Here is a 27,689-nt window from a genome sequence, read left to right as displayed (position 1 = left end):
TACAGATGCTTATGGCAGTAGACTAAGTTGTGTTGGATTCACTGATTGTAAAGTGAAATCGATTTTTCGGATTGGCCAGCTAACACTGTACTGTTGACAGCAGATGGATTCTGGACACTATCAAACAACTGGGTATATTTCTTAGGGATAAAACTCGTTCATACTCACAACTCCATCGGTTTAGTCTATTGTCTGCTTTGGGCAGAGCTAGAAGCCCATCTTTTTATTACAATTCCCAGCAGAATATAACACTATACATTGAGAAGACATACACGCCACCATCTTAAGTTCTACTAGCCTATCACATGAAAATGACTCAACTCATCATAATTCATTGATATTTCTATTGACATTATTAACAGCAAATTGTGTCATAGCAGGAATTTTGAAACTGACATGGCGAACTAGTGTGTTTGTACCTATCAATAACGACCTCGACAGGTCACATTCTAAATTCAATATGACACGATTACAAATATTAATGGTTGCACGTTGCTCAAGTGTATATCAATAAATCCACACCCAGTCAATTATATTTGCTCAACTACCATTTAGACACAATCTGATGACGGCATATACTAGTATATCTAAGAAAGCTATTAACTCATGATAACGTTCGTAATGTTTTAGACCATCAAAATAATATTTTTAGTTAATTCCTAGTTTGAATGGCAAAGTTTTTTAAGACCTGTTGTGCTCATTGACTTGGGACGTTCAATGGGGAAGCCCAATGCTCTTGACCAAATCATTGATGCCATGCAACCAAGTGCACGAGAGATTCCTAACAGTACAGTATGATAACTCATCTCTGTCATACCATAATGCTGTAAAGGAAAAATATAAAAATGTAAAATGCTCTCAATTGATGGCATTTTTTTTTAGTTTAGTAAGCATAATTGCTAACACAGTAATCCTGCCAGAATTTGTATCACTAATATTTATTTTATAAATATGCAACCCAACAGGCATGAATCGTACACTAACACACAAACCAGCCATATGGACTGAACAGTCACAATTGCACTGTATTGTAGCTCCATTGTATGTCCCCCTTTAAATAATCTACGAGCTTATGAATTGTCTCTAACAAAATAGCTATGGTCACATACACCTCTTTTTGATACATTTAACTTTGTATATTAAATTTCTGATTTGCTACCAGGGTATAAAGTCATTAACATATAATATAAACTCACTGTGAATAATACACCACTACAAGCATCCACATTGGGCCATGGATTCTTTGCTTTTCCTTGTTCGATCAAGATGTCTGGAACAATTTTGTACAGTTGTGATACAAGACGAAACAGTTTATCTTCTGGGAGATGTTTCAAAGCAAACTCGCGTAGTACCAAATGACGTGGATCTGTCTTTCTCAGCACAGCATGACCATAACCAGGAACAACCTAAAAGGAAAGAGTAGAAATAAAAATAAGCAATCAAACCTTCCATTGCATTGGGAATAGGATAAATAAAGCAAAATCATGAAGTCGAATGAGTCGAATTAGTATACAAACAAGTACACAGCATAAAAAAGACAAGAGATATCTAGCACATGGGAACAACCTACCTGTCCAGACTGAAGAGTATCCCAGATAAAAGCATGCATCTCCTCATCAGACACATCAACTCCAATATCTTGTTGAAGCTTGTTCAACCACAAGAGCACTTCCTATAATTCAAGATAAAGTGATAAATCATATATATATATATCATCATTTGATATATCAATTGAAGCAATCAAATATTTGTTTTAATGTAGAATACAATGGTACCAGCTTCAATTTCTTATGCATCAAGGATTTCTTTAAAATGTGGCATTACCAGGGGACTAAAACCCAAATTTATAACACAAGTTGTTTAGTGCTAACGAGTACTATTGCTTGCTAGCTTGCTTGCTTGTTTGATTAATTTTATTTATTACCCAAATAAACAGGCAAAGATCCCACGTTGGTTTACGTGTACAGAGTACGTGAACGGCGCACATGATCAAGTTCATCAAATCATGATGAGTTCTTATTGGCCCATCCAATTGGATGCCATGATCCTTCCAAACCGAATATTGTTTCTGTGAACATACTCTATTTCAATGTTAAGTGAGTGTGCGGCTGATGTGAGGTGAACATGCTAGCCACTGTACCATACCCATGTGCCACATTATTATGATCACTTACCTGGCTTGCTAACCCATGGAGTGGTCCAGCAAGACCATTTAGACCTGCTGCATATGAGAGATATGGATCTGACAGTGCACTGCCAACTAGATGACATGTATGTGAACATACATTACCACCTTCATGATCACTATGAAGAGATTACGAGAATTACCATGAATACTGTAAATTGGTGAAGCAACTAATTTCAAGATACTGATCCCTGTCTTGACCAACCTAACTCCTAGGTATGTGTCACTTGATCATTGGCCTTTCTTTACACTAGTTTTACTCTAAAAATGGGTGTCTTAATTTTTATCTAAAAGTGTTATTTTGTTATTACCTGGAAATTTTGAATGTAAAACTAAACTACTTTGAAGAAGTCTGACCAGAATGCAACAGCAAATCCAATAGATTAATCTACGCAACCACTTAGCTAAAGATATGTTTCACTGAAATTAGCAAGAGCATTTTCATGAAATCATAACGAATTTATTATACAAAACCTTGACCAAAACGTTTAACTCTCAACTAGGTATACTGGATAAAAAAACAAAATAGAAGCCCATAAGCTGATATAACTCTGCTGGTAATCATAGATATTGTTATGATATCGTTCAAGTCAAGACTGAATCACAACTGATTTTTGAATGGTAAACGATCTAATAATCATTATGAGAAGTGAAAAAAATATTGTTTTTTTTTAATATAAAGTGTCACCAAATTTGGCGATGACAGCATAACAAGGTTCAAATGTTGTTGAAAATATAGTACATTGCAATACAGCAGTGATATAATATGGAAAGCCTACTTGTATACAATATAAATCTAAGTCTTTTATTAAAAATGTGACACACCACTGTTTTAAAATAAAACATTTTTACTGTTTTGTGGAAAAACATTTAAAGTGTTTATAAGCTTGTCCCCTTAAAATATATTATCTGGATAATTGCGAAAAGTGTATATGATGGAAACACTTGCAGTCAGTGTTTTTATTGCAACATTTCAGTGATATTATTGCACATAACACATTATGTAAAGTGTTTCCAATAGAAACACATATTGAAAAGTGTTTCCACGAGGACATGTTTTAATGAAGTGGTTACAATCACAGTACTTTGAAAAGTTATCTCACAAGACACACATTTTGAAAAGTGCTCCACCAGAAATATGTATGTGTTTATCATCGCATACCCACAAGTGCTTGTAACAGAGACACATTTTAAAATGTCTTTCCACTGATAACATACAGCAATCATAATATACAATAAACATATCACATAATCAAGTAGTATTTATTCCTAAATATAAACATTAATAAGATAAGTATAACATTTAAAATATATATAGTTGTTGTAAAAAATATTATCAATCGCAAGAGGAAGTGTCCTAGAATTAAGTGCAGCTGAATAAGTGTGTTTACTGAAATTCAAACCTTTCGTGAAACTGTAGATACAATACCCAATAATTGTGAACATTGGCACTTAAAAACAGACGAGTAATGAACTGAAACGAACAATAACATCTTTAAACCCTTTCTTCATTTACATAAATGAAAGTGTCCAATCTTTTCCCATGTGGTATTGTCTCGAATGTAGTCTCTACACGCACATCAAATTCATGGGGAAAAAAATCATTAGTTTCAGAGAAACATGCGCCGTAGCAATAAATTCACTATATTGCAATCAGATTCTCACTCAATCCTCGAATCTGCATATATGCACTATTCTATTTCATTCATCTTTCACTTTTCTATCCGTCAAATGGGCTGATTGCTTATTTTCACCACTTTTAAAATCACTCCCTCAAACGGGTAGTTTTAAAACTACATTTACCAAATATGACTACACACCATTAACACGAATTGAACTGCATTTTCCTGTCTGTTAATTTCTGCAACTTTTCTATGATTTTATTTGGTAACTCAGATCATGTCTCGTGGGGGAAGTCGGTAAGGAAGTTATGCAGGATGGAATGCTCTGGTCCTGTTAATGCATAAACTTGCCTTTAATCAGTTATCCTGCACATAATAACAATGTAGTACACTGCCGACGCTGGCTCTATCAATTTAACTTAACACGTTTCGTAACGGAGTAACAATATCATCATACCTTCAGTTTCATTTAGGTTAACTTCCGGTACCCTTCTTTCCTCAGAAAATCTAAAAGGCATCCTTCGGTCCAAGTTGTTGTTGCTTCTCCCGATAGTATAATTCAATATTTGATTGAGTTACTTGAACACGTAACATATAATAGTGTTCATCGTGAACACCGTCGTTTACGAAAGGTATCTCAAAATTTTGTTCAATATTTGTTTTCATATTGTATTTATGAAATTTCTAAATATCAGTTAAATGGTTATATATTATTAGAGACTTGGACGAGCTTGTTTAAATTCTACACAAATTTGCGCAGGTGTGTGGTAATCACCATATTAGATGGAATTCAACATTGACGCTCCGCCAATAGAATAATAGCTATGGAGAAATCTTAATGAATCTAATGATTACATCATAGGGAATTAACGTCTGTCTAGTGCTACGTCATCTAGCTTACTAACTCAAGTATTGACAACATCGCGTATATTTAATTCCATTGGTTATTAAACTTGTGACAGGTACATGCACACTCGAAAAATATATGAATATATAAAGCTGTTTATTATTGAAAATACTAACATCAATAAATTTATCGCTACATGCACAGTATGTCTGCTGTCAATGGTGACATGGGGGGGTCATTTTTTAGAAGGTGCTTCAAAATGAAACAGTTTGGAAGTGTTTTAGTTACTCTTATGAACTTGTGTACATGTCGTGTACACAAACACTTATAAAACATGCATAGTCGGGTGTTTTATCTTGAAACATTACATGTGTGTTTGTTTTAGGAAGTGCTTCAAGGTAAAACAAAGAGAAGTGTTTTAATTATTCGCATGAACACAAATGTGTCTTAGACATTAACACTTTGCTTTTGATTTTGCTTTCTGAAGTGTTTCAAATTGAAAAGTTTTCGGGAAAAATGTTTAAATCACTTGTGAGATTGCTCTAATGCAATTGAAACAACCACCTTTCACCAAATGCGGAGTGTCAAAATCCATTAGGCCACTAAGTAATTCACCACGTGTCTCGTTTTGCAGTTGTACTTATAGGTTGGTAAGACCATATAAACGTACATAAAATTAATTAAAATAACACTATTTTCTGAAGATAATGTCATGACCATGCGTTGAATTACGTCACCTTCTGTGATTGTCTAGTTGGTATATATACCATAATGTTTACTTACGATCCCCCAGACTTTTCACTCAATTGTGTTAATACTGCTCGCATAAAGTTGGATGCATAAATGTCATATCAATAACACTTCAATAACACATTTATGTACCCGTAAAACACAAAAAGTGTGTTTACAATGTGCTTAATTTTCATCAAAAGTATTTTAATAACACCGCAAAACACTTTTCTAAAAATTCTAAAACACTACCGTTTTGATAGAAAATACAGGTGTTTTATACATGTTGTCAATTGCAACAGCGTGCTTTCAATTAAAACGGTATGTTTTAATAAAAAACGTGAAAGTGCTTCCAAGATTTACAGTGTAAATACATGCACTGTACCTACCCGAGCAACGTCAAATACATTCTCATCAGTTCTGTAAACATAGGATCATCATATCCCAGCATATCAGTGAAATTCCAAGACCAGTCTTTTTTAACATCAATAGGACAAACTGGTGAACCATCACGGAATAAATTACGATAAATAGTAGCAGCTATAATTGGTAGTTTACCGATTAAATCCATTGCATCTTCATACACAAACTGTCAAATATAAGAAATTTTCTCTGCTTTGGTTTATATTATTTCAGTCTTGTGGGTATACCAATCTAGTCAGTGTCAAGGTCACATAGAAGGGCTTTATTAGAGGTCAAACATTAAAAAATCTAAGGGGAGGCGTGAATGTACAAATTTGTTTTTCAACTCGTATATTCTCAACAATTCTTTTTCGATTTGTTTGAACCTGGCAAATTTTAAAGAGGGTCATGAAATCAAAAGAATTCTTTCCTGATCACATAACACGTATCAAAGTCCCTTTCCATTGGGAATAGTGATGGCAGGCCACAATAACAATAGCATTCCTCTCTGAAAAATGATATAATAATCAAACAAAGCATAGGAAGAACTCTAGTGAGACATTATAAATTAATTAGCCTCCCAAACAAGAAGCTTGGCAATTAATTTTAGTCTGCTATTTGAGATGTACAATGTGATCAACAATATTGTAATAAGTTTATTATACTTACAGAAAATACATTAGTTGATACACATTTTGTGATACCAGAAAATGGCTAATAATAATTAGATATTCATGTTTTTTATTATTAAAATAATCACGTCTGTGGATTATCCCAAAGCATCTTTGAACCAAATTTTAATAAAATGTGATGATTATGCACGTTGTGCAAATTAGTATGCTTGAATTTCAATCCAAAACTAATGCATTGTTTCCAGGTACTTTTTTTACCAAGTTATATTCGAATGCAATGACATGGTGAATGTACTACATAACATCGTGAATGCACTGCATAACATGGTAAATGTACTACATAACATGGTGAATGCACTACATAAAATGGTGAATGCACTACATAACATTGTGAATGTACTACATAACATCATGAATGCACTACATAACATGGCGAATGCACTACATAACATGATGAATGTACTACATAACATGGTGAATGTACTACATAACATGATGAATGTTCTACATAACATGATGAATGCACTACATAACATGGTGAATGCACTACATAACATGATGAATGCACTACATAACATGGTGAATGCACTACATAACATGGTGAATACACTACATAACATAATGAATACACTACATAACATGGTGAATGCACTACATAACATGGTAAATGCACTACATAACATGGTAAATGCACCACGTTCTTCGAAAAATGCACTACACAAGTAACCTGTAGAATGCTGTGTGGGTAATATTTTTATATTGATTTTTGTTGCATTTGCAGCAAATAGTTACCAAACAATGAGAAATCTATAGGATTGAATATACCTCTCGGCTGGCTTCACATGCATAGTTCAAGCCTGCCTAACCGGTGCTTATACAAGGATTTAATTACATCACCTAGACGATCTGTGGTTACAGCTTCATGGTCAGAGTAATCGCAAAATTGATATTACAATAGAAAATCATGAAAGACTGGCAGTCCCATGCAATTAATAGCAAGTGAAATTCCTGGGATTGAAACATGTATTTTGAAGTCACTGATGTAGGCAATGAATGATAACTTCAAGTTGGCATGAAGATGAGGTAGTTTATTTAATCAGTGCTGAAATTATAATTAAGTGCGTTGTCATATAATTTGTTTATTTCAATTTCTTCTGAAGTCAAATAGAATGCACTGGTGAAACCGTGAGTGAAAGGATGTCTTGGGGGTATAGTCTACATTGTGTATGAAGTGGTAGGGTCGGGCGTCACATAATTTGTTCATTTCCAACTCTTATGAAGTCACATACAATTTCACTTAATTTATTTTCGCTGAAACGTTTTCAAGCATTACATGTGAATCCGATTTTCCCTGTGCTGTGTCTCAATAGAGTATGAGGTAAATGGCATTTTCACTGGAATTTATTTCAGGGGAAAAATGTTTTCAGTGAAAATGAAGTATACCACATTATTACTTATGTACTGCAGTTTATTTTGATTCGTCTATGAAATCGGTATTTCCACACCCCATATGCAAATAAAGTAGTCCTTTCAAGAGTAGCGTTTTCGAAACATAGCAGAAATAAACAATATTTAGAAGTGCGATATTTTCTTTTGGGGTACATGAATATACTTGCCGAGTGAAATGAAATTTGAACAACAGTAATGGCAGTCACTTATTTTGACTAAAACTAATTTGCATATCACCCATGCAATAATGTTTTCTGTATTTTCAAGGTCAATATGCTATTATCAAGGTGAACATGGTATTGGCGATCCGCTCCAATAGGATTGTCCCTCAAATCATTTGTGTGTGTGATTTCCAGTGTTTTCACGTATTAGTTCTTCTGTGATTTTTTTGGCTTGGCCGATTTCGCTAAAACATGGAAGGTGGGTCACACCTTCACCCTAGTTATTAGGAAAAATCTGCAAAAAAATGTTGGTCCATCGTTGCCATAGCAACAGTAAAAAAATGATTTTTGGATAGCTTCGAGCTAAATGTATCTCCTACAAATTTAGGATACAACACCTCAGACATAGCTCATTGTACTCGGCCTGAGTGGGGGCACAATGATACTATTTGAATTTTTGATATCTTTTTTCATCAATGAGAAAGTTGACCCCAAATTTAGAGTAACTGTTCACCAGGTATGGCTTTTTAACTAACTCTTCTGTGATTTTTTTGTGTGGCTTGGCTGATTTTGTTCATACTTGACAGGTAGGTTGTACCATCACTAATTGGAAAAACAATCCTGACCCACCACTACCATGGCAACAGCCAAAATCTGTTTTTTTTAATACTTTCGTCCCAAATTTATTACTTCCTACCAGTCTTGTAATAGCAGTGTTCAAATGATCAAAATAACCAATGAATCATCTCAATTCTACAGCTGTACAATGTACAATTTGTTTTACTTTGCATTTACTCTGCATTTTCGACATGTTAAAAACAAAATAAACGTATTTTGCCGTATATAAAAGTGAAGGAGTGAAACATTCTCTTCGTACATGAAAATGGAGTCCATGTAAACAAAGTATCGGGTTGGAGGTACCACTTTTACAGCAATTCCAGGCACTGATTTGACGCTGAAATAGTGCTAGATGTTGATAACTTACTACAATAGGTTACACACTTTGTTTTCAAATTTATAGAAGTTGTTACAAATAATGCAGACAGCATGTCTGCAATTTGAAGCGCGCCGGAAGAAAGCTCCGCCCATAAAAGTGGCTGTACATTAGTTTTGAATTTCTCCTCCAATAAACTATCGAGGCTCTCGACTTAGTTTCGTACTTCAATTTGCGTCACATGTTATTTCAGTGAGAGGGGCGCATAAAGTGGTGGCACTATAAAGAACGTTATTTTACAGAACCAGCTGACCGACTGATCATGACAGAATTATTGATCAAAGTGCATTATTCCTACTATCGAAGTATACGTATCACGCCTGCAACAAATGTCCTATGAAGACTTCATCCACTATATCAATAATGAAATTGAATACATAGAAGGGGGTGTTATTCGATTAGTTCTCGACGATGAGAACCAAAAGGTTGATGTGCCACCAAATAATCGCTTTAAAAAGCTTATCACTGGCAACACACGATCACACGTCCGGGGAGGGTTGCCGCCGTAGCCCGCACACAAGTAAATGTGCGGTCGCAATGTTTTATAATATTCGACATAGTCTATAACGTTGTCAGTTTCCGCGCAGGATACTCTCGGTGGTAACAAACCATTTGACGATATTCTAAAATTCAAGCTGTCTGCTTTGAAACACCATTTCGATCTCCAATCTCAGCAAATGACAGTCCACGAAAATACAAATCGACAACTCTTGTTCTCACTTCAACTGGTTTTTTGACTCCTTGCTTTTCCATCGTGGTGCTTATTAAAACAACTTGGACAAATGCCGATTTGTAGACACGCAGTCGACACGATGACCGACCAAAAGTGAATGAAAGACAGACGCGCCTCAAAGTATATGTGTACCTGACTTTGTAGCAAAAATAGAAAACATTGTGGGCAATATCTGTCAATCATTCCTCTGATTTGTAGCCGATGTTTATATTTCTAGTTACAACTTATATAAATTTGAAAACAAAGTGTGTAACCTATAAGTTATCAACATCTAGCACTACTTCAGCGTCAAATCAGTGCCTGGAATTGCTGTAAAATGGGCTTGTCGCACTCTTTAAATTTATGTCACACTCACAAAACCTAGATTTTTGTCTATTAAAATATATATTTTTTCAAATTATGAATGACAGATATGCCAGAAATTTCTAAGTCGATACGAAAATTGCCGTTTAACTTTTGTTTTTACTGCCGTTTCGCCAATTTTCGGCCGATTCTCACCTATCACCTCTCATTCTATAGCTGTCATCCCCTACTTGATTTGAGTGGCATTTTCAAAATCGTACGGTCCATTCCAACGCGGGGAAAACGCAGCAAACTTTACTGGATTTAGAACACCGGGTTAAATTTGGAGGTCACGCTCGCGTTCACGACGCTTGCCAGGATTTTCAAATATTTCAATTTTTATTCTACCGTGTTGTCAAAACGGCCACTCGCAATGGGTTGCAATTTTCAGAAAATGACCATAAGATATATAGCTAGAATTCATGGTAATTTTTATTTTATTTTTGCTTTTAGTTTTGCTCACGTATTTTGTAGTTTTTGAAAGGGTAGCTGCCCACACCCACTTCTTCCGAGGCGGAGTTAATTACCCATGAGCACTTGGATTTGATGTATGTTGAATGAGCTTCATCATAGACCTTATCATAGACCATCAACATCAAAGTACCAGGAGGTTTCTGCTGGCGAAGTTGCGGCGTTACCCAGTTCCAAATAAAGATACCAACGCCAAATGAGCGACATTTTAACCGGAAATCAAGATTCATTCAATCCACGGCTAGCAAGCAACATCACAAGCGAAGTTGTAGCGTGCAGCTCATCGACGACCGCTGTCGACGAAAGTCATTCCGTCAGTAGAGTACCGCAATTGTGACGGCATGTTTGCCAATGCACAATTCTGTGGAGGAACTTTTAACTCAATTTAAACTACGTATGACTGATTCGAAACATTCTATCGAGATCGGACGGTGCCCTATCGTGCCATCCCTTCACCATTGTATTCAAACGAACCATGTGGTGTGCTGTTACATTCTCCTTCAAACCCGGGATTCAACCATTGGGGTCGTTTTAATAAAAAAAAACATCGCAAATCATGCAAATATAGCATTTTTAAACAAGTATACTAAAAAAGAAATGCTCAGCGATGCAAAAGAAGGATAGATATTACTTTTCAGTATACACATCTCTGTTTATACAATCCTTCACATATTCTACTCCCAATTATTCCTGCGTAAAATGGAATAGCCTCTTTCCATGTTGACATTCTGAGTAAAATCACGTGATAGGCTGTTACAATTGGCTGTTACATACTCTTTCGCCGGTCTGGAAAATGTGTTTAATTAGCTCTCATTCAAGCGACAATGTATATTTCCCAGTAAGAGCGAACCTAGTTCGAATCTGCCATTAAAAAATAGGGGTCTTTTCAGCAAAAAACGAATAACCCTTGAGTGCACACAATACACTGAATTTCGGAACAAATCTTGCATTAGTTACAGCAGCAGAATACCACAGAAATATCAGCCGAAACATAAAAACACTATATATTGTATTTTGGCCTGAACCCTCTCTATTGCAATTCCAGGAATTACCCCCATATGTGCAACCATTTTCCACCTTGGTATCACCCAACCCTGAAAACAAATTCTTAATACCACACTGAAGCGTTTGGTAATAAGATAATATTGTCCGACCTAAGATAGCTGTCTCCTCGTACATTGGAACTTAAACTTATTTTGAAACAACAGACTGTAGACGTTAGAGAAATGATGAAGCTGAAGCAGTGTTCAATCTCATGCACAAAACAAACATGCATATGCACATTATTAAAATATTTCACAATATCCCCATGTCTGAGAATTAAGAGAAGTTGAAGAGAATCAACTCTACAGACACTTGAGACTGGACCACACAATATGTCTACAGCTGATATGATCATATCAGAGTGGGATATTAGTAAGGAATGACAAATCTTACCTCCCAATATAATTTCTTAGGTTTGCCCTCTGCGTATGCCTTAGCAAAATGACTTTGACTACTAAGTGTTGTAAGTGTTGCACTTAACTGTGCCATTGGATGCACAGTAGGCGGAAAGTTATTCAGCATAGTAACAACATGTGAGGGCAAATCAGCTCTCTTTGCCCATTCTCTAGAGATAGCTTTGACCTGCAAAAATAATAATTGAATGCATGTTTAGAACATCATATCAACTTGTTCAACTTGAGATGGTCAGTTTACTTCTAGTCATTCAAATGGTGCTTGACAATTTATTGCTGATGAACACGCAATTGGTGAACAAAGGACTTAATATTTACCTGATCATCAGTAGGCACTTCACCGGTCACTAACAGCCAGAACAAACCTTCCGGTAACGGTTCTTCACCACGAGGTATTTTTGGCAATACCAGTTGACAATTTGCGATGCTGTGTCCACGGAAACGAATACCTTCATCTGGATCCAGCACTGAAGTTTCGCAGATAAGGCCTTTAATACCACGCATACCGCCATACATCTGAAAATCAAGATGATTGCATTGCATGATTGTTACTACCCACAATCCTTTCAAACGCAAAAACGATAACTTTTTAATTCAATATTGTAAACTAGTGTTTACCTTTCTTGAACAACATTATTGTTATTTTGTATGATGGGCTGAAGCACTGGAAATACTGATTCCGAATTTAATCAAGTGATATCAGTGTATTCTCAACAGTGCTTAGATCATTCTATATAAATTCATCGAGGGTTGAACTAGAGTGAACCAGATACATATTTCCTTGGCTACATGCATATCTTAATTACTCGATTATTTTATTTCCAGTTATTTCACAAGTGCTACTATGTGCTTCCTTAAAAAGTATAGGCCTGAACTGGACTTCTAAGATGTTGTACAACAAGTTTCACATCAGAGTTCTATCTCTGCAATTTAATCTGTAAAATATATTATTGGCTAAGTAAATTTTACATGGTATACCATTAATGAAATTGTATACATTCTGTCTGGTGAAGAAACTTGATTAAAGCGAGGGGGGGTCGTCACCTGCGCATGTGTCAGATGGGCATAGCGTGTCAATGTTTACAAACAGGCGTCTGCGCATGAGCCTTTGCGTTTTTAGCGTGTGTTGTTATCATCGCTTGAGACTCAATTCCCGCGCGTGCGCAGGTGACGACCCTCCCGCTTTAGATGTTCTTACCATATCAATAGTGACTTCTCCCACAACTTTGCTGCCATGTTTTTGACGAAATTCTCGTACTTCCTCAGAATGTTTTAGGATTAAAGGACGCAATTCATCTTTGAGGTCCTAGGGAGAAAATATTTATGATGACTTGGTTGAGTTCACGTTATTACATTATCTCGAAATTTGACGATGTGCACAGGGGTTAACAACACGGTAAACCGAGCTCTGTTGACGGATAGATTTTTTTATAACCAGACTACTGATTTCAAAACAATTCTATCCACAGGCTCATGACAATTGTCAGCAGACTATTTATTTTTTCATTTGTTCACAGGGATTAGTTGTGGACGAGTGTCAGACTATATGTCAACAAGAGGAACTATTATGTGATTGCTGTTATATCAACAGAAATTTTATTGGTGCTGACTAGGTCGTGTTAGTGATAACGGAAAACTATGGTAGTGTTTACGCCTGAGTAAATGTGTCAGCGAGGGCACAATAACCATCGCCGATAATGTCAGGCTAACTGCATTTACAAACAAATGTCCATATTATGCAAATGTGAACTTTCATGATTTCCTTGTACCACATACTGATAGTTCCGAGACTGGTGACACATAAAGTGAACAGTCTACAGTAGACAACATAAAGTCCTTTTTTGGCATCTATAGCTGAAAAAGTTTCCCTTGGAAAGAACACGCAGGCATTTAGCAGCAAATAAAATACAACTATGGCCACTGATGCCAGTACAGTATAGTCAGCTTGGTTACTGCACACATTTTCTGAAGAGTACCATATCTCATACAGATTATGAATCTATATTCTGAATGATTTTGAAATCTGCTGTATTCTACAGTTGCAAAGTTACAGCATTGATGCTTTTATCAGGGGGAGGATTCTTCTCCTCTCGGGGGTCCTCCACACGTGCCAGGGGGGAATCTCGTCTCGTCTCTCTATCGTGTCCCCTTGAGGTACGGGATCGGGAAAGTCACTTTAACTTTACAGTCAAATAAGACACACACAGCGAAATACGGTCTTACACAGCGCCCTGGGGAAAAATCCCCAAGACTATCGCAAGGCTGACCCAAGACTCTCTTAGACTGCGTCAACACTCGCCCCAAGGCTCTCCAGGACTGGACTTGTCCTGGTCTACTCACCAAGACCAACTAAAACTCTCTTTATTCATTTTCAAAACTCTAACCAATTACAAAGCAGTAAAAAGACTCTAGGGCGTAACCTTCAATCATAAAGCCAATCACACTAAGTACTGAATACGTCATATCTTTTGATTAATCGTTCACTACATTAATAACTACGGATACCAACTGTCAGAAATCGTAGTCAGAATAGCGACGGTTATCTCGTAATTAGTTCCAAATCACTGAGCCAAGTTCCGTCCAAAACTTTAAATAGGTCTAAACGATGACAGACATAACACATCAATTCGCTAATAATCAGCTAATTAAGTCAGTCAACAGATACGCGAAAACTAATTCATGACACTTTCTCACATAGGTTCAACACTTTTGCATGCACATGCAATGAATACAAAATGAAACAATTTTAACATTTGCCACAAAGTCAGAGTCATGTAACAAATGCATGCGTCTATAAACTGTACATGATTGGGTAATAGAACTGTTTACAAAGTAAATAATAATAAATAATAATACACATTTTCTTAAGCGATGTTCACTGAAACACACACCGCTGTGCAATACATGAGTACAAATCACATTAAGAGAAAAATAAACATATAAACATATTTAAAAAAAAGTTTACAAAATACTTTAAAAATAACATAACCATTAAATCGGATTTAATTGAAGAACTGTCTTCTAAACAGATGCGTTGTCAGACTTCTCTTAAAACATTGATATTGATTGCCTGGGGAATGGAGAGTTCATTTCACAAAAGGGGCATAATTGCTAAAAGAACTCCAATCATGTCTTGTCATTAACACAAGATCAGTGTTAGATGACCTGAGGCCAGTATGACCCGGTTCACAACGGTCAACCAAGTCACATAAATAAATTGGAGCAGAATTATTACAAATTTTAGACAGCCAACATTTAAATTTATTATTTCATAAATGCATATCCATAAAGTGTAAATGTAATGTGGTCATATTTTATTTACAATTGACGAGTGCTGCTGCATTTTGAACAGATTGAAGTTTGTCTAGCTGGAATTGAGGGCAACCATAAAATATAATATTACTGTAATAAGCTAATCTGGACGTCACAAATGCATGGACTAACTTTATCGTAGCCGCTTTATCCAATAGAGTCCGAATTTTACTGTCATGAATTTGTTTTCGCGTATCTGTTAACCGACTTAATTAGTTGATTATTAGCGAATTACTGTGTTATGTCTGTCATCGTTTAGGCCTATTTGAAGTTTTGGACGGAACTTGGCTCAGTGATTTGGAACTAATTACCAGATAACCGTCGCGATTCTGACAGTTGGTATCCATAGTTATTAATGTAGTGAACGATTAATCAAAAGATATGACGCATTCAGTGCTTAGTGTGATTGGCTTTATGATTGAAGGTTACGCCCTAGAGTCTTTTTACTGCATTGTAATTGGTTAGAGTTTTGAAAATGAATAAAGAGAGTTTTGAGTTGGTCTTGAAGAGCACAGCACGATAGACGCAGTCGAGAGTCGAGTCCAGTCCTGGAGAGCCTTGGGACGAGTGTTGACGCAGTCTAAAAGAGTCTTGGGTCAGCCTTGCGATAGCCCTGGGGATTTTTCCCCAGGGCGCCGTGTCTTATAGAGTGCTCGATTGACCGACTAAGACGAGAGCTGAAACGTATTTCGTTGTGTGTGTCTTATTTGACTGTAAAGTATAAGTGACTTTCCCGATCCCGTACCTCAAGGGGACGAGATATAGAGACGAGACGAGTTTCTCCCCTGGCAAGTGTGGAAAACCCCGTGGAGAAGATTTCCCCCTGATATTACTATGCGAAAAGGTGCAAAGTAAGCTGACAGGCCTGTAGCCAGCACTTTTGAATAGGGGGTTCGAAAACAAACAAATATATTTGACGTGAAACGTGTGAATTTTATAATATTAAAAAAAGTGTCTATGAGCTCTGTTACAGACATTTTTATATTCTCGTTTTTAAATTCAATTGGTTTACTTTGTGATACGTTGGTAAGTTATTTCACATAACGTCTTTGAACTATTTTACCATATGATTTTAGAGAAGGGGGTTCTGAGCTATTCCCCACCCACAGACAAACGCACCGACACCCTAGATCCACTACGGCAAAATGTTGAACACAAAAAGACAAGACTATACGTATCTTAGCATTATTGTCTAAGCATTTTAAGGTAGAATGCTACTCACGAGTTGTTTCGCTCTTCGCAGATGTTAGCGCACATAAAAGTGACACGATTTCATGTCGAAATCTGTCTACAATTATTCATTTTAGTATTTGGTCAATTTTGTATTATGTAATTTTATTTTTGTACAGGGCCTCAGCCCATCGTAGAAAATGTAATGAGTAGAAAAGTGCATAGCACGTTTTATGAAAAGACAATACAACATCCATGTAAACATATGGTACTAAGCTAAGCTGGATTACTATTCATCTCGTCGCTTGAAAACTTTTAAAAGATACAGAACTAGTTGATATATAGTGTGGCTGTTTGTGTAGCGACGAAGTAAGCCCAAACTATCAGTATTTGCAAAATTGCATATTGCATTATTTGACAAAAGATCAACCCTTAGATCATTTAAAATGGACATATGAAAACAAAGTGAATTCCATTTTCTACCATGCTAAATTCAAGCATATCACTGCAAAAACTAAAAATTTATTGATCTAACTATATTTTTGTGTGTATACCTAATTCAACATTATGTTAATGGCCAAAACAGCGAAAACTCGTCAGTATATATTTTAGTCTGTAATTGCTTGCCAATAAATCTCCCAGGTTATAATACTACTTTGATTTTTCCTAAAGTACACAGCCTGGATGATTGTAAAATTGAGGCATGGCGTTCTTGCTGACAAATTGTTTTTATTGTTTGAGTAAATATCTCTATAGTATCTCCAACTTGTTTTACAAACCAGACAATGCCGAAACCATATTTGAACAGGCGATTTTTATGTGGGTATCCCAAGTAAGTCTGCCGGTTTTGTCTAATCGTTTAAGCATGATATAACATGTTTTGGGGTTCCAGCTATTTTTTACTTCAACTAATTTTAACCAATATGAGATATAACACTTAAAATAACGACAGCATAATGGCAGCCTTCCACATTCATCCAACATCGCTACATTGTTAGTACAACTATTAACGCTAAGTAGATATCTGCAAAATGTTGTCTGTACCCTCTCGATTTCCGATTTTTCGTACCCCCATATCGCTACTACCGGTATAAGAAATAGCTGGCACAATGATTGCATCAAACAAATTAAATGCACTAACCAATGTCATACCACCAAGTTTCTTACAGTATGTAAATGTTTTGGTTCATTGTAAATCTGTTTTTAGAGAGCGGTAAAATAATATACATATAGTGGCAGTTTAGCAGCGGTCTCAATAGACTTCAATGACTACATCTCATTTTTATGAACTCACTAAAAATATAGTAAATTTTCTAAGACATCAAAACAAAAAACGTGTAAAAAATATGTTTGAAAAATATGATTCGTCGCATAGTTTTAGTGCTGAAAAAACACCATGGGGGTAAATTGTTGGCTGCAAGGAGCTCTTCGACCTATACAACTCGTGATGATAAATCTTCGGCATTTTTTTAATGATCTGTTGAATCCGTAGCTATACACTATTGTCCAATAACACAGGCTACACGTACTAATACAATAAGTTGACTACATTTGGCTGATATACTTCAAACAAAACAGGATATATGCCATCATTTAAGAATACAAAACTAATGAACCAAACTAAGAAAGTACAGTGTCGTGTTGTGTCACTTCCGTTTGATCCTCACCGTGACACTTTACTAACTGAGCGAACACTCGCACAAGACAAACGGCCCTATTCAGGACCACCAAATCATTCAGAGAGTGACTACCATTACATTATTGTTTCAATGTTGTTTTAATATTTAACATCAGCTGCTGAATCTGATAGTTACCTCACTGAGTCAAGTGATTTAAACGATGATAATTATTTTAACTAGTAATACTGTTTGTTTTATTATGTTCTAATCTACGATAATAAATATATTCACTTCCAAAATTTAGGGGGTTCGACCGAACCCCCCGAACCCCCCCCCCCAAACTATGGGCCTGGCTGACTTACAAATCTGATTAATATGGTGCCCCAAATCGCCATAAGTTTCAAAATGGACTCCAAGATTACGGCCTGAACTAGAAAGATTTGTGTAAGACCCACCGATTCTTAATGAGTTCAACATCTCAATGTTCTTTTGAAAAAGTGTATAACTTCCGTCTTGCCAGGGTTGAGAATCAACATGTTCGATTTCAGCCACGTACGAATATTTTCAATACACATCTTGATGCGATTAATTGAATCAGATGGCTTATTACAAGTTTCAATCATCGGCATGTAGCATAAAATCAATATCATAACGAATAAAAATGTCTTAACGAGGAAACTTCCAAACCCAGGGATTGCCAAAGAATCATGGGACAAAATTAATCTTTCTTTTGTTATTCATTGTAATTTTAATCCAGAAAGTAAATTTGTTGTGAGATTAGGCTTAACTGGAAGTGCCCCTTTAAGGGGGCCGTGTAAAGTGTAAACAGAATCGGGCCAAGGACAGAACCGTGAGAGACACCGAATAAAAAATTAGATGGTGACGATTATGACAAGGAGTCACACGAGATATTAAATGAACGATCTGTAAGGTAGGAAATGTACCATTGTAGAACTGTGCTTGTAACACCAAAACGATGATGGAGACGATGAATTGGAATAAGGTATAAGCTGCAATACGTTCTAGTGTTTTGGATAAACATGAGAGGTTAGAATCTCGACGGTAATTTTTCAGCAAGTTTTAATCAAGAACGGCTATTTTAAGAACGGTATTTTCATAGCAAGGTTGTAGTAGGTTGAAATATTGTCGATGCTGTTAGGGTGCTGTTATGAGTTAAAACGTGGCTATCATCGTAATCGTATCAGAAACGAAGGGACTATCTGATATTGTGTATCAAGAAAGCAAATTCAGCACTTAAACCGACCAAAATTTTCTTATTTTGGATGGAACATGAAACGTAGATACCCCACACACGAACTTTTTTCAGCACTGTCGATGTCGTAGACACAGAATTTGCATATGACTGCAGGTTCTAACACCACCACGCAATCTTTTTACAAGCACACACTAAAGACAATAAAGGGAGTTCATTAGAAATCATACATGACAATTTCTGTAGTATGTGGAAATCCGATCATTCCAGAAAACTAGTTTCTAAACTAGGAAATGAGAAGAAAATGCCATTCCGCCCTAGGCAGATACGAAGTAGTCTGATCTATTTTAACGACATGATATACTCACTTATATAATATATTATATATAATGGTTAGGATAAAAAATTGCAGAGATAAGAGTTCATTATACAATCCATACTTACAGTATTATCAGCATGTACATGTCTGATAAATGAAGAAAGTACTGGTAATGATGCCTGCAAGAAATAAAAATATTATACTTAGATTGTAAAGTATGCAAGGTAACATTTATCATACCAAGCTGTTTTTGAGTGAAACTTTAATTGTAGTGCTTGTTAACTGACAGGTTGCGTAGTGTATTTGAAGTAAAGTATATTTGACATACATACCATGTATGTCTCGTGCATGCAATCTGTCGAAATGTATTACATATTAATTGTTTTTTTATGCAACAGATTTGAACCAAATATGGTTTCACAAAAGTTTGATATTGTTGAATTATTTATTTTGATTGACATTTATTTGACAGACATGATACACAATAGTGTCAGTTGTGCTTTATTATTCATTATTATTTATTCTCGTCAGTTGAGGCACTACTCAGAAACAGGTATGAACAATTAAGACACTAATACATAGTGATTGAGTCAAGTCAAGGCATCTCAGATGTATGAATCTTGAGTTGCACTTTGTGTTGAAAAATGGCCGCTAGTCGTCCATTTCGAACCCGGTCCAAAAAATAAAATGACGTGCATCAAGATTCTAGTGTGTTCAACGCATGTGCTAAGTTTAAAACACACAACTGAGATCCGGTTCCGGAATGGTGAAAATGTGCGTTTTTATGCATTTTGTTCTTTAGGTAGAGATGCAGGTTCGTGGGCACTTGGGAGTGAATTGCTTTTTATTATTCAAAATGTCTTGGCTATGAACTGTTGAAATTTTGTAGAATTGTGAATAGTGTAACATACTAAAAAAAAACGATTTTAAAATATAGATAACAGGTGCAAACATTATCTCTTTTGAATGCTTAGCAAGATTTTGCAAGGCTGTACATAAATAATAAAAAAAATCATGGTGAAAAAAAGAAATGACGGGATCTCCATATTATGCACTGTATTTTACTTTTTACAAAACGATAATACATTTAAATTTAGAACTGTAACAGCCATTTTAATTATGAGCATTAGCAAATTTCTTACTGAGTAAATTGGTATGCAAATTAGCAATTATCTCAGCTTCTTTTTAGTGCACATTCCAGAACTTTAGAAAAAAATAGCTACTAGACGCTTTGACTTTTGTTTCGAAATTTTTACAAATGAGGAACAATGTGGTTATCTTCAAAACGCCGTTGGGGCATTGTTTTTAGTTGAATAGTGTTACAACAATCGTACAGACAACTAGCCTGGGTGTTAATTTATGCATAAACTTGAAGTAGTGAAATTTAAGCTGCCGCCCTGCAAAATTGACAACTGGTTGACAGTTTTCAAGACGGCACTTTATTCAAAGTAAACAGAAGTACCCATAAACCGATTTTGACAGGAAGCAGAAGCATGGTTTAGAAGCTATTTTTTTTAAATCACTTTTGTGCATATTCCAAACTACAGTGTTCATAAAAATAAAATACTAACAAAACAATAAAATTCATAAAATAAGCTTTCCGAAAATATATAGTTTTTGTGAATAAGGGAGGTCATCTTGGTTCCTAATTAACTAATTAAAATACCTGTCAGGTAAACTGCATCTCTACCTTAAACTTGCTGCCATTCAGTCATCTTAAGGTAGCGAGACTATTATTTGTGTTGAAAATTACGATTTTCACATTTATTTATTAATTGATGAAATGCACTATAAACTTTCATAGAATAAAATCAACATAACATAGAATGTCATGTAAGTTGGTTAAAATGTAAATTTTCTGAAGGGAAGCAAGGCAGCCTCAGTAGTGTTTTCCAAAATCAACAACACAGGTTTAATCCGTGTGCCTATAAGTTTCAAAGATAAACTCAAGACAAAGCAATGTTAGGATGTGTTATCAGTAGCTATCTGACACACAATGAGTGTTTCCAAACATTTGAGTGGTTTGTCTCCGCCCCTGTTTGTTTCACAGATTAGTCATTTGCATATGAATGTGTCAGACACAAGGTCACACAACCACTGAAAAAAATCATTGATTTTGGTGTTTTCATATGCCCAATTTATCCAATTATAGCTATCCCATTTCTTTATTTTTTTGGTTTCCAATAGCCTTACACATTTGGATGTCCTATCAGGGGGAAATTCTTCTCCACGGGGTTCTCCACACTTGTCAGGGGGGAAACTCGTCTCGTTTCTATATCGAATATTGAGGTACGGGATCGGGAAAGTCACTTATACTTTACAGTCAAATAAGACACACACAACGAAATACGTTTCAGCTCTCGTCTTAGTCGGTCAATCGAGCACTGTATAAAACACAGCGCCCTGGGGAAAAGTCCCCAAGACTATCGCAAGGCTGGCCCAAGACTCTTTTAGACTGCGTCAACATTCGCCCCAAGGCTCTCCAGGACTGCTCTCTCGACTCGTCTATCGTGCTGTGCTCCCCAAGACCAACTCAAACTCTCTTTATTCATTTTCAAAACTCTAACCAATTACAATGCAGTAAAAAGACTCTAGGGCGTAACCTTCAATCATAAAGCCAATCACACTAAGTACTGAATACGTCATATCTTTTGATTAATCGTTCACTACATTAATAACTATGGATATAAACTGTCAGAATTAATAGTCTAAATAGCGGCGGTTATCTGGTAATTAGTTCCAAATCACTGAGCCAAGTTCCGTCCAAAACTTCAAATAGGCCTAAACGATGACAGACATAACACAGCAATTCAGCTAATAATCAGCTAATTAAGTCGATTAACAGATACGCAAAAACAAATTCATGACACATCCCTTCACCCAAACTGAGATTGTGCCTCCTGGAATAACACGTTCATAAATCAAAGATACCGTCAGCCACTCATCGTCATAGGGTTAAATACAATACTGATAAAAGGTATAAATCAAAAGAGTAAAACACACTGATTAAGTACAATGATTATAAAGTCTAAATACAATGGTTATAAATAAAAAAACAAGGGAAAGGCTACCAATTGACTCGCTTTTCTCAAACAGTTCGCTGAGGGTAACCCTTCGCTGCACTGTCTCCATTACTAAGGTTACAAACTCTATATCAAAAGGTCAAAAAAAACTAAGGCGTGGCAGTGTAACCAAGCAATCAGCCAATCGCTGCAGTCGACAGCATGATCACGTGATTACCAGGGATGCGTCTCTCAGTTAAAGTATTGCAAAGCGGTAACTAATAAACAATGAAAAAAAAGCTATTAATCAAACTCCTGTCACATACGCTTATAAACTTCAACTGAACTCAAAAGTCGTTAATCTAAACACAAGTCATACGGCGTGGAAACAGAATGCAAAGACAATGTCGCTTTCATAACACATATTACTCCTCTGGCAAAAAGACGGGAAAATGCAAAACAATAGAAACTACTATGTTACATATAATCCTGTCAATCATGAACAAAAGCTTGCGATATCAAACAATACGTATATAAGCGCACCAAACTCTCACCTTAAAAAGACATTAAAAAACGTTACAAAGGTGCTCTAAACTCCAAAAGCGTCAGAAGTATTCCGGAAACAACACATAAACAAAAACAACTCTTAAAACGTCGGTATCTCTGTACTCGACAAATCTCAAAACTCTTTAAAAAAACACGTGGGGGCATCATTCCTCCCATCATATCCCATACTCATAAACTCATTAAAACTCCATAAAACTTCACAAAACTCATAACACTGTGTTGCAAATACTTGTCCACTGAGGCGCGCTTAAATCGTTGTAAAGGACCTCGCACGTCACTAAATATCAGATCAAAACAAAGATCTGGGCGCTTACATAACATACAATTCAATACCACAAAAAACAAAACAAAAAAAAACGGTAAAAACGATAGGAAAAGCAAGCAATACATTACATTACTGAGCAATAGGGTTAGGATTGTGAAAAGAGTTCAACGTCCTTGAGTTACACAGTGTCAGTTACAGTGTCCAACGAGCGGTTCTCTAAGCAAATAGCTAAAGTTCTAATCAAAGTCTATAAGCGTCATCTCTCTTGTCGTCGCGTTAGTCCGGGTCATTCTTTTTCTTCATCTTCTTGTCTTTAATGTCGCTCAATTCTTAATTATACTGTCCTATACGATACTCGTCCTTCCGAAGGGGCTCTGAAATCTTCATCTCTTCTGCGTTGTACATAGGTGCCATACTGTTAACGGTGTTAGTCGTCAAGCACGGTTTCGTCTCTGCCATCGAGCCAGTTAGTTTGGTTCGCAAGAAAGACACACCTTCGCCATTCACTTTTCTTCACAGGATGTCAATGTGTGTTAAACACCTGCCCAGGGTTCTCACACCACGTATCAGGGGGAAATTCTTCTCCACGGGGTTCTCCACACTTGTCAGGGGGGAAACTCGTCTCATCTCTATATCGCGTCCCCTTGAGGTGCGGGATCAGGAAAGTCACTTATACTTTACAGTCAAATAAAACACACACAAAGAAATACGTTTCAGCTCTCGTCTTAGTCGGTCAATCGAGCACTCTATAAGACACAGCGCCCTGGGGAAAAGTCCCCAAGACTATCGCAAGGCTGGCCCAAGACTCTTTTAGACTGCGTCAACATTCGCCCCAAGGCTCTCCAGGACTGCTCTCTCGACTCGTCTATCGTGCTGTGCTCCCCAAGACCAACTCAAACTCTCTTTATTCATTTTCAAAACTCTAACCAATTACAATGCAGTAAAAAGACTCTAGGGCGTAACCTTCAATCATAAAGCCAATCACACTAAGCACTGAATACGTCATATCTTTTGATTAATCGTTCACTACATTAATAACTATGGATACCAACTGTCAGAATCGCGACGGTTATCTGGTAATTAGTTCCAAATCACTGAGCCAAGTTCCGTCCAAAACTTCAAATAGGCCTAAACAATGACAGACATAACACAGCAATTCAGCTAATAACCAGCTAATTAAGTCGATTAACAGATACGCAAAAACAAATTCATGACAGTCCCTTCACATGTTAAAACAGACCTTGATGGGAAAACAAATTGATTGTGCCGATAAACAAGCTTGAAAATCTTTGCTGTTACTTCATGGACGTTTTCTAGGAGTTTATGTTTTTCAAAATACAAGGTCTTTAACAAAATATAACTCATACTTATTGTCGTTGGATTAACACCATATTTTCACAGCTTTAAGGTGACAATGAGAGGAACTATTTCATCGATTATTTACCAACGAGTTGTGGTTTGAGTTGGGGGCAATGCGACTAAAACAGTAATTGAAATTCAGCACACTATTTTTTAAAACGCGTTGCTTGAATAAAACTGACCAGACACATTCAATTTACCAGACTATTGAACAACTAGGAAAAGTGAAAAAAATACTTCTTATCGCCAGCATGAATGCGTAATTATTTTTTTTACAGAAAAAGTAATTTTTCACTTTTGGTTGAGTAACGTGTCATAGAATGCAGATACGGGCATGCAAAATACACTTGTGAAAAGCTTGAAGTGTGGCGATTCTAAAAATATATACTTTCCCGGGTCTATTTGTAGTCATTTAGTCACAATTAGAAGATGAAAACAAGTATGCAAATAATAGTTCCGCTACCTTAAATCGCATTTTGAAACAATTACAAGTGCTCTCTTTTTAATGCAACGACTAATCTTTGTGTTTGAACAAGTGAATACGGACACAGGGCGGACAATCCATAAGTCAACGTTTTCGGACTACGTCGAATGTGAACTAATAAACAACCAGACAAATCAGTCACCAAGGAAGGTAATTTTAATAAATGAAGCTAAACTAAGTTACCATACCATATGCCATATGGTAAAACATATCTCAATCCAGTCTGCTCCCCCTGTTCATTTTTGATAGTAAAAAATACACATTTATTTTTACCCGATTTCAGTCGGAAAAATAAAAATACTCTACTTAAACGAATGTACGGGTAAGTTTTATTCTCAATCTATATATTCTCAATGCTTTCTAGTTTAATGGTGAATAGTCAGATATGTTGAATAACCTATAAAAAAGCACAGCCTGTATTTATGTGTCCTTTATAACTGAATACTTTATATCCACGTACAATAATTAAAAGTCTAGATAGCGTGTCAATGTTACCGTCATCGTAAACAAATCATTTACTCTGCACTGCCATCGAACCCTGGGTTATATTAGTGCACACACTATGCGCAGCGCCAGTACAGTTAATCCCGACAGTCATTTCATTAGTTGTAGCAGAAATCTGCAAAAATAAAACAACACACTAGTGGAGAAAAGCAATGACTAACCTTGGCCCTTGGCAAAACAGGTGTTGAAGCGCGTAGCACAGAAAGCATTTTGTAATGTTTTACCTAATAATAAAACATACAGAATTAGTTCGATCCATCTAAGGCCACACCGACTTAATTTTATGGATAACATCCACTCGCGCATTAGTTTTATTATCTGATTCGGATAATTTGCTTGCACACACAGTCAGTAATATTTTGATCATATGACAAATTTTCATCAAGACACATGTACATAATTTTCTGCATCCAATTTTGTGTTGACACTCTGTTGGTGGTTTTTTTTCAATACCTAGCCTCTTATAATTAGTTACATAGTTGAAGTAGTTCTAGAGCATTTGTGTCTACACTTAGTCTATTTGAAGTGTCACTTTAAAAGCTGTAGTTTGAATGTCAAAGAAGTCAATTTCCAGGTTGATGTTGACAAACTTATTGTTCATTTTTAATTATTTTTTTAAATACAACACAGTAAATTTTTCTTTATTATTGAGTTGATGTGTATGCCTTTGGCAAAGCTAACATCTGCCTTGTCCTCTTGCCTTTTCAAAATCAAAAGTCATGATACCTGTGATAGTAGTACAGTACGAGATGTGTACATCAACATGTGCCTCCTACAAATAAAGACTTGTTGTTTTTTGAAACACTGTGGTTTAATTCGTAATAACAGTTCTGTAGTCCTGTGGTTTTAGCAACATTTTTTTTTGGCAGGATTTTTTTTTCGCCCTCTCGCAGTCGTAAAAATAAAAATACTCTACTTAAAAAAATGTACGGTTAAGTTTTATTCTCAATCTATATATTCTCAATGCTTTCTAGTTTAATGGTGAATAGTCAGATATGTTGAATCTCAAAAACTCTCGCATTAGTTTTGGGGTCTGCAGAGGATGTCATCCATACAATTAAATCAGTGTGTCCTTAAATATAAAACCGACACACCGAAAATAAATATGAACGCATGCGTGAATTACCTGAAAAGGGTACTTTTTATTTTTTTAAAAGTCGATTCGTATTATCCAACCCAATGTGTTATACATTCCAGTGATCAATACGACTAATAATATACAGTGTTTACAAATTTAAGTTAAATATGTTTTATATGAATGGATACTACACTTGTGTCGTTGCAAGTCTCCGTTCGAATGACAGTGATTCGGAGATCATCAGGTAAAAGTCCATTTAAAAATGAATTTAAACAACAACAACAATATTAATCAAAATCGGCATAACTGTATGTTCAATATACCAGCTTGAATGGGCGTCTTATCTATAATGAGTTGTGTAATGTCCTGTATCGAGTAACTTACAGCCTGTCCAATTTAAATAAAATGGCTGATAATCGAATAAGAGGCAAAATATGCATGGAGCGGGTCAATGATCCGTGGTACATCGTGGCCATTCCAGGATGTAAACTCATTCTTACAATTAAATAAATACAACATTAATATATTAGGGCCATTTTATATGATATTTCAATCGTGTGCATGCGATGCAAAACTTAATATATTGCCAAATATTTTGATTTCAATTATTTCCATGGGATAACAAATTTAGTATTTTTTGAAAATTTTTTAATTCACTATTAGTATCAGTGTGTTTAAATTTCCGCGAATTAACATTATGGCATTTTACGTCTGTCAAATAACGGCCAAATAAATACGTGGAATCATTAATTACTAAGGACCTAGCGTAGAAT

At 35.9% G+C, this 27,689-nt stretch overlaps 1 protein-coding gene across 1 annotated transcript; it reads right to left on the bottom strand.

Moving 5' to 3' along the window:
* Positions 1–179: 179 nt before the first annotated feature.
* On the bottom strand, positions 180–26,103 carry LOC100376089 (citrate synthase, mitochondrial-like). Its single transcript, XM_085501656.1, has 10 exons — positions 26,000–26,103; positions 19,783–19,836; positions 13,223–13,330; positions 12,343–12,540; positions 12,005–12,193; positions 5,773–5,972; positions 2,175–2,304; positions 1,571–1,672; positions 1,197–1,406; positions 180–824 (listed from the first exon to the last, which is right to left on the bottom strand). Exons 1-10 carry the CDS (start codon positions 26,045–26,047, stop codon positions 660–662), a joined length of 1,404 nt encoding a protein of 467 aa, XP_085357782.1. The 5' UTR covers positions 26,048–26,103; the 3' UTR covers positions 180–659.
* Positions 26,104–27,689: the final 1,586 nt, after the last annotated feature.

The sequence above is a fragment of the Saccoglossus kowalevskii genome, chromosome 7, assembly GCF_978046115.1.
Source record: "Saccoglossus kowalevskii chromosome 7, keSacKowa6.1, whole genome shotgun sequence".
In the NCBI taxonomy this organism is placed as follows: domain Eukaryota; kingdom Metazoa; phylum Hemichordata; class Enteropneusta; family Harrimaniidae; genus Saccoglossus; species Saccoglossus kowalevskii.
Note: the sequence above shows the minus strand (reverse complement) of the source record. Positions and strands in the feature narration are given on the sequence as shown.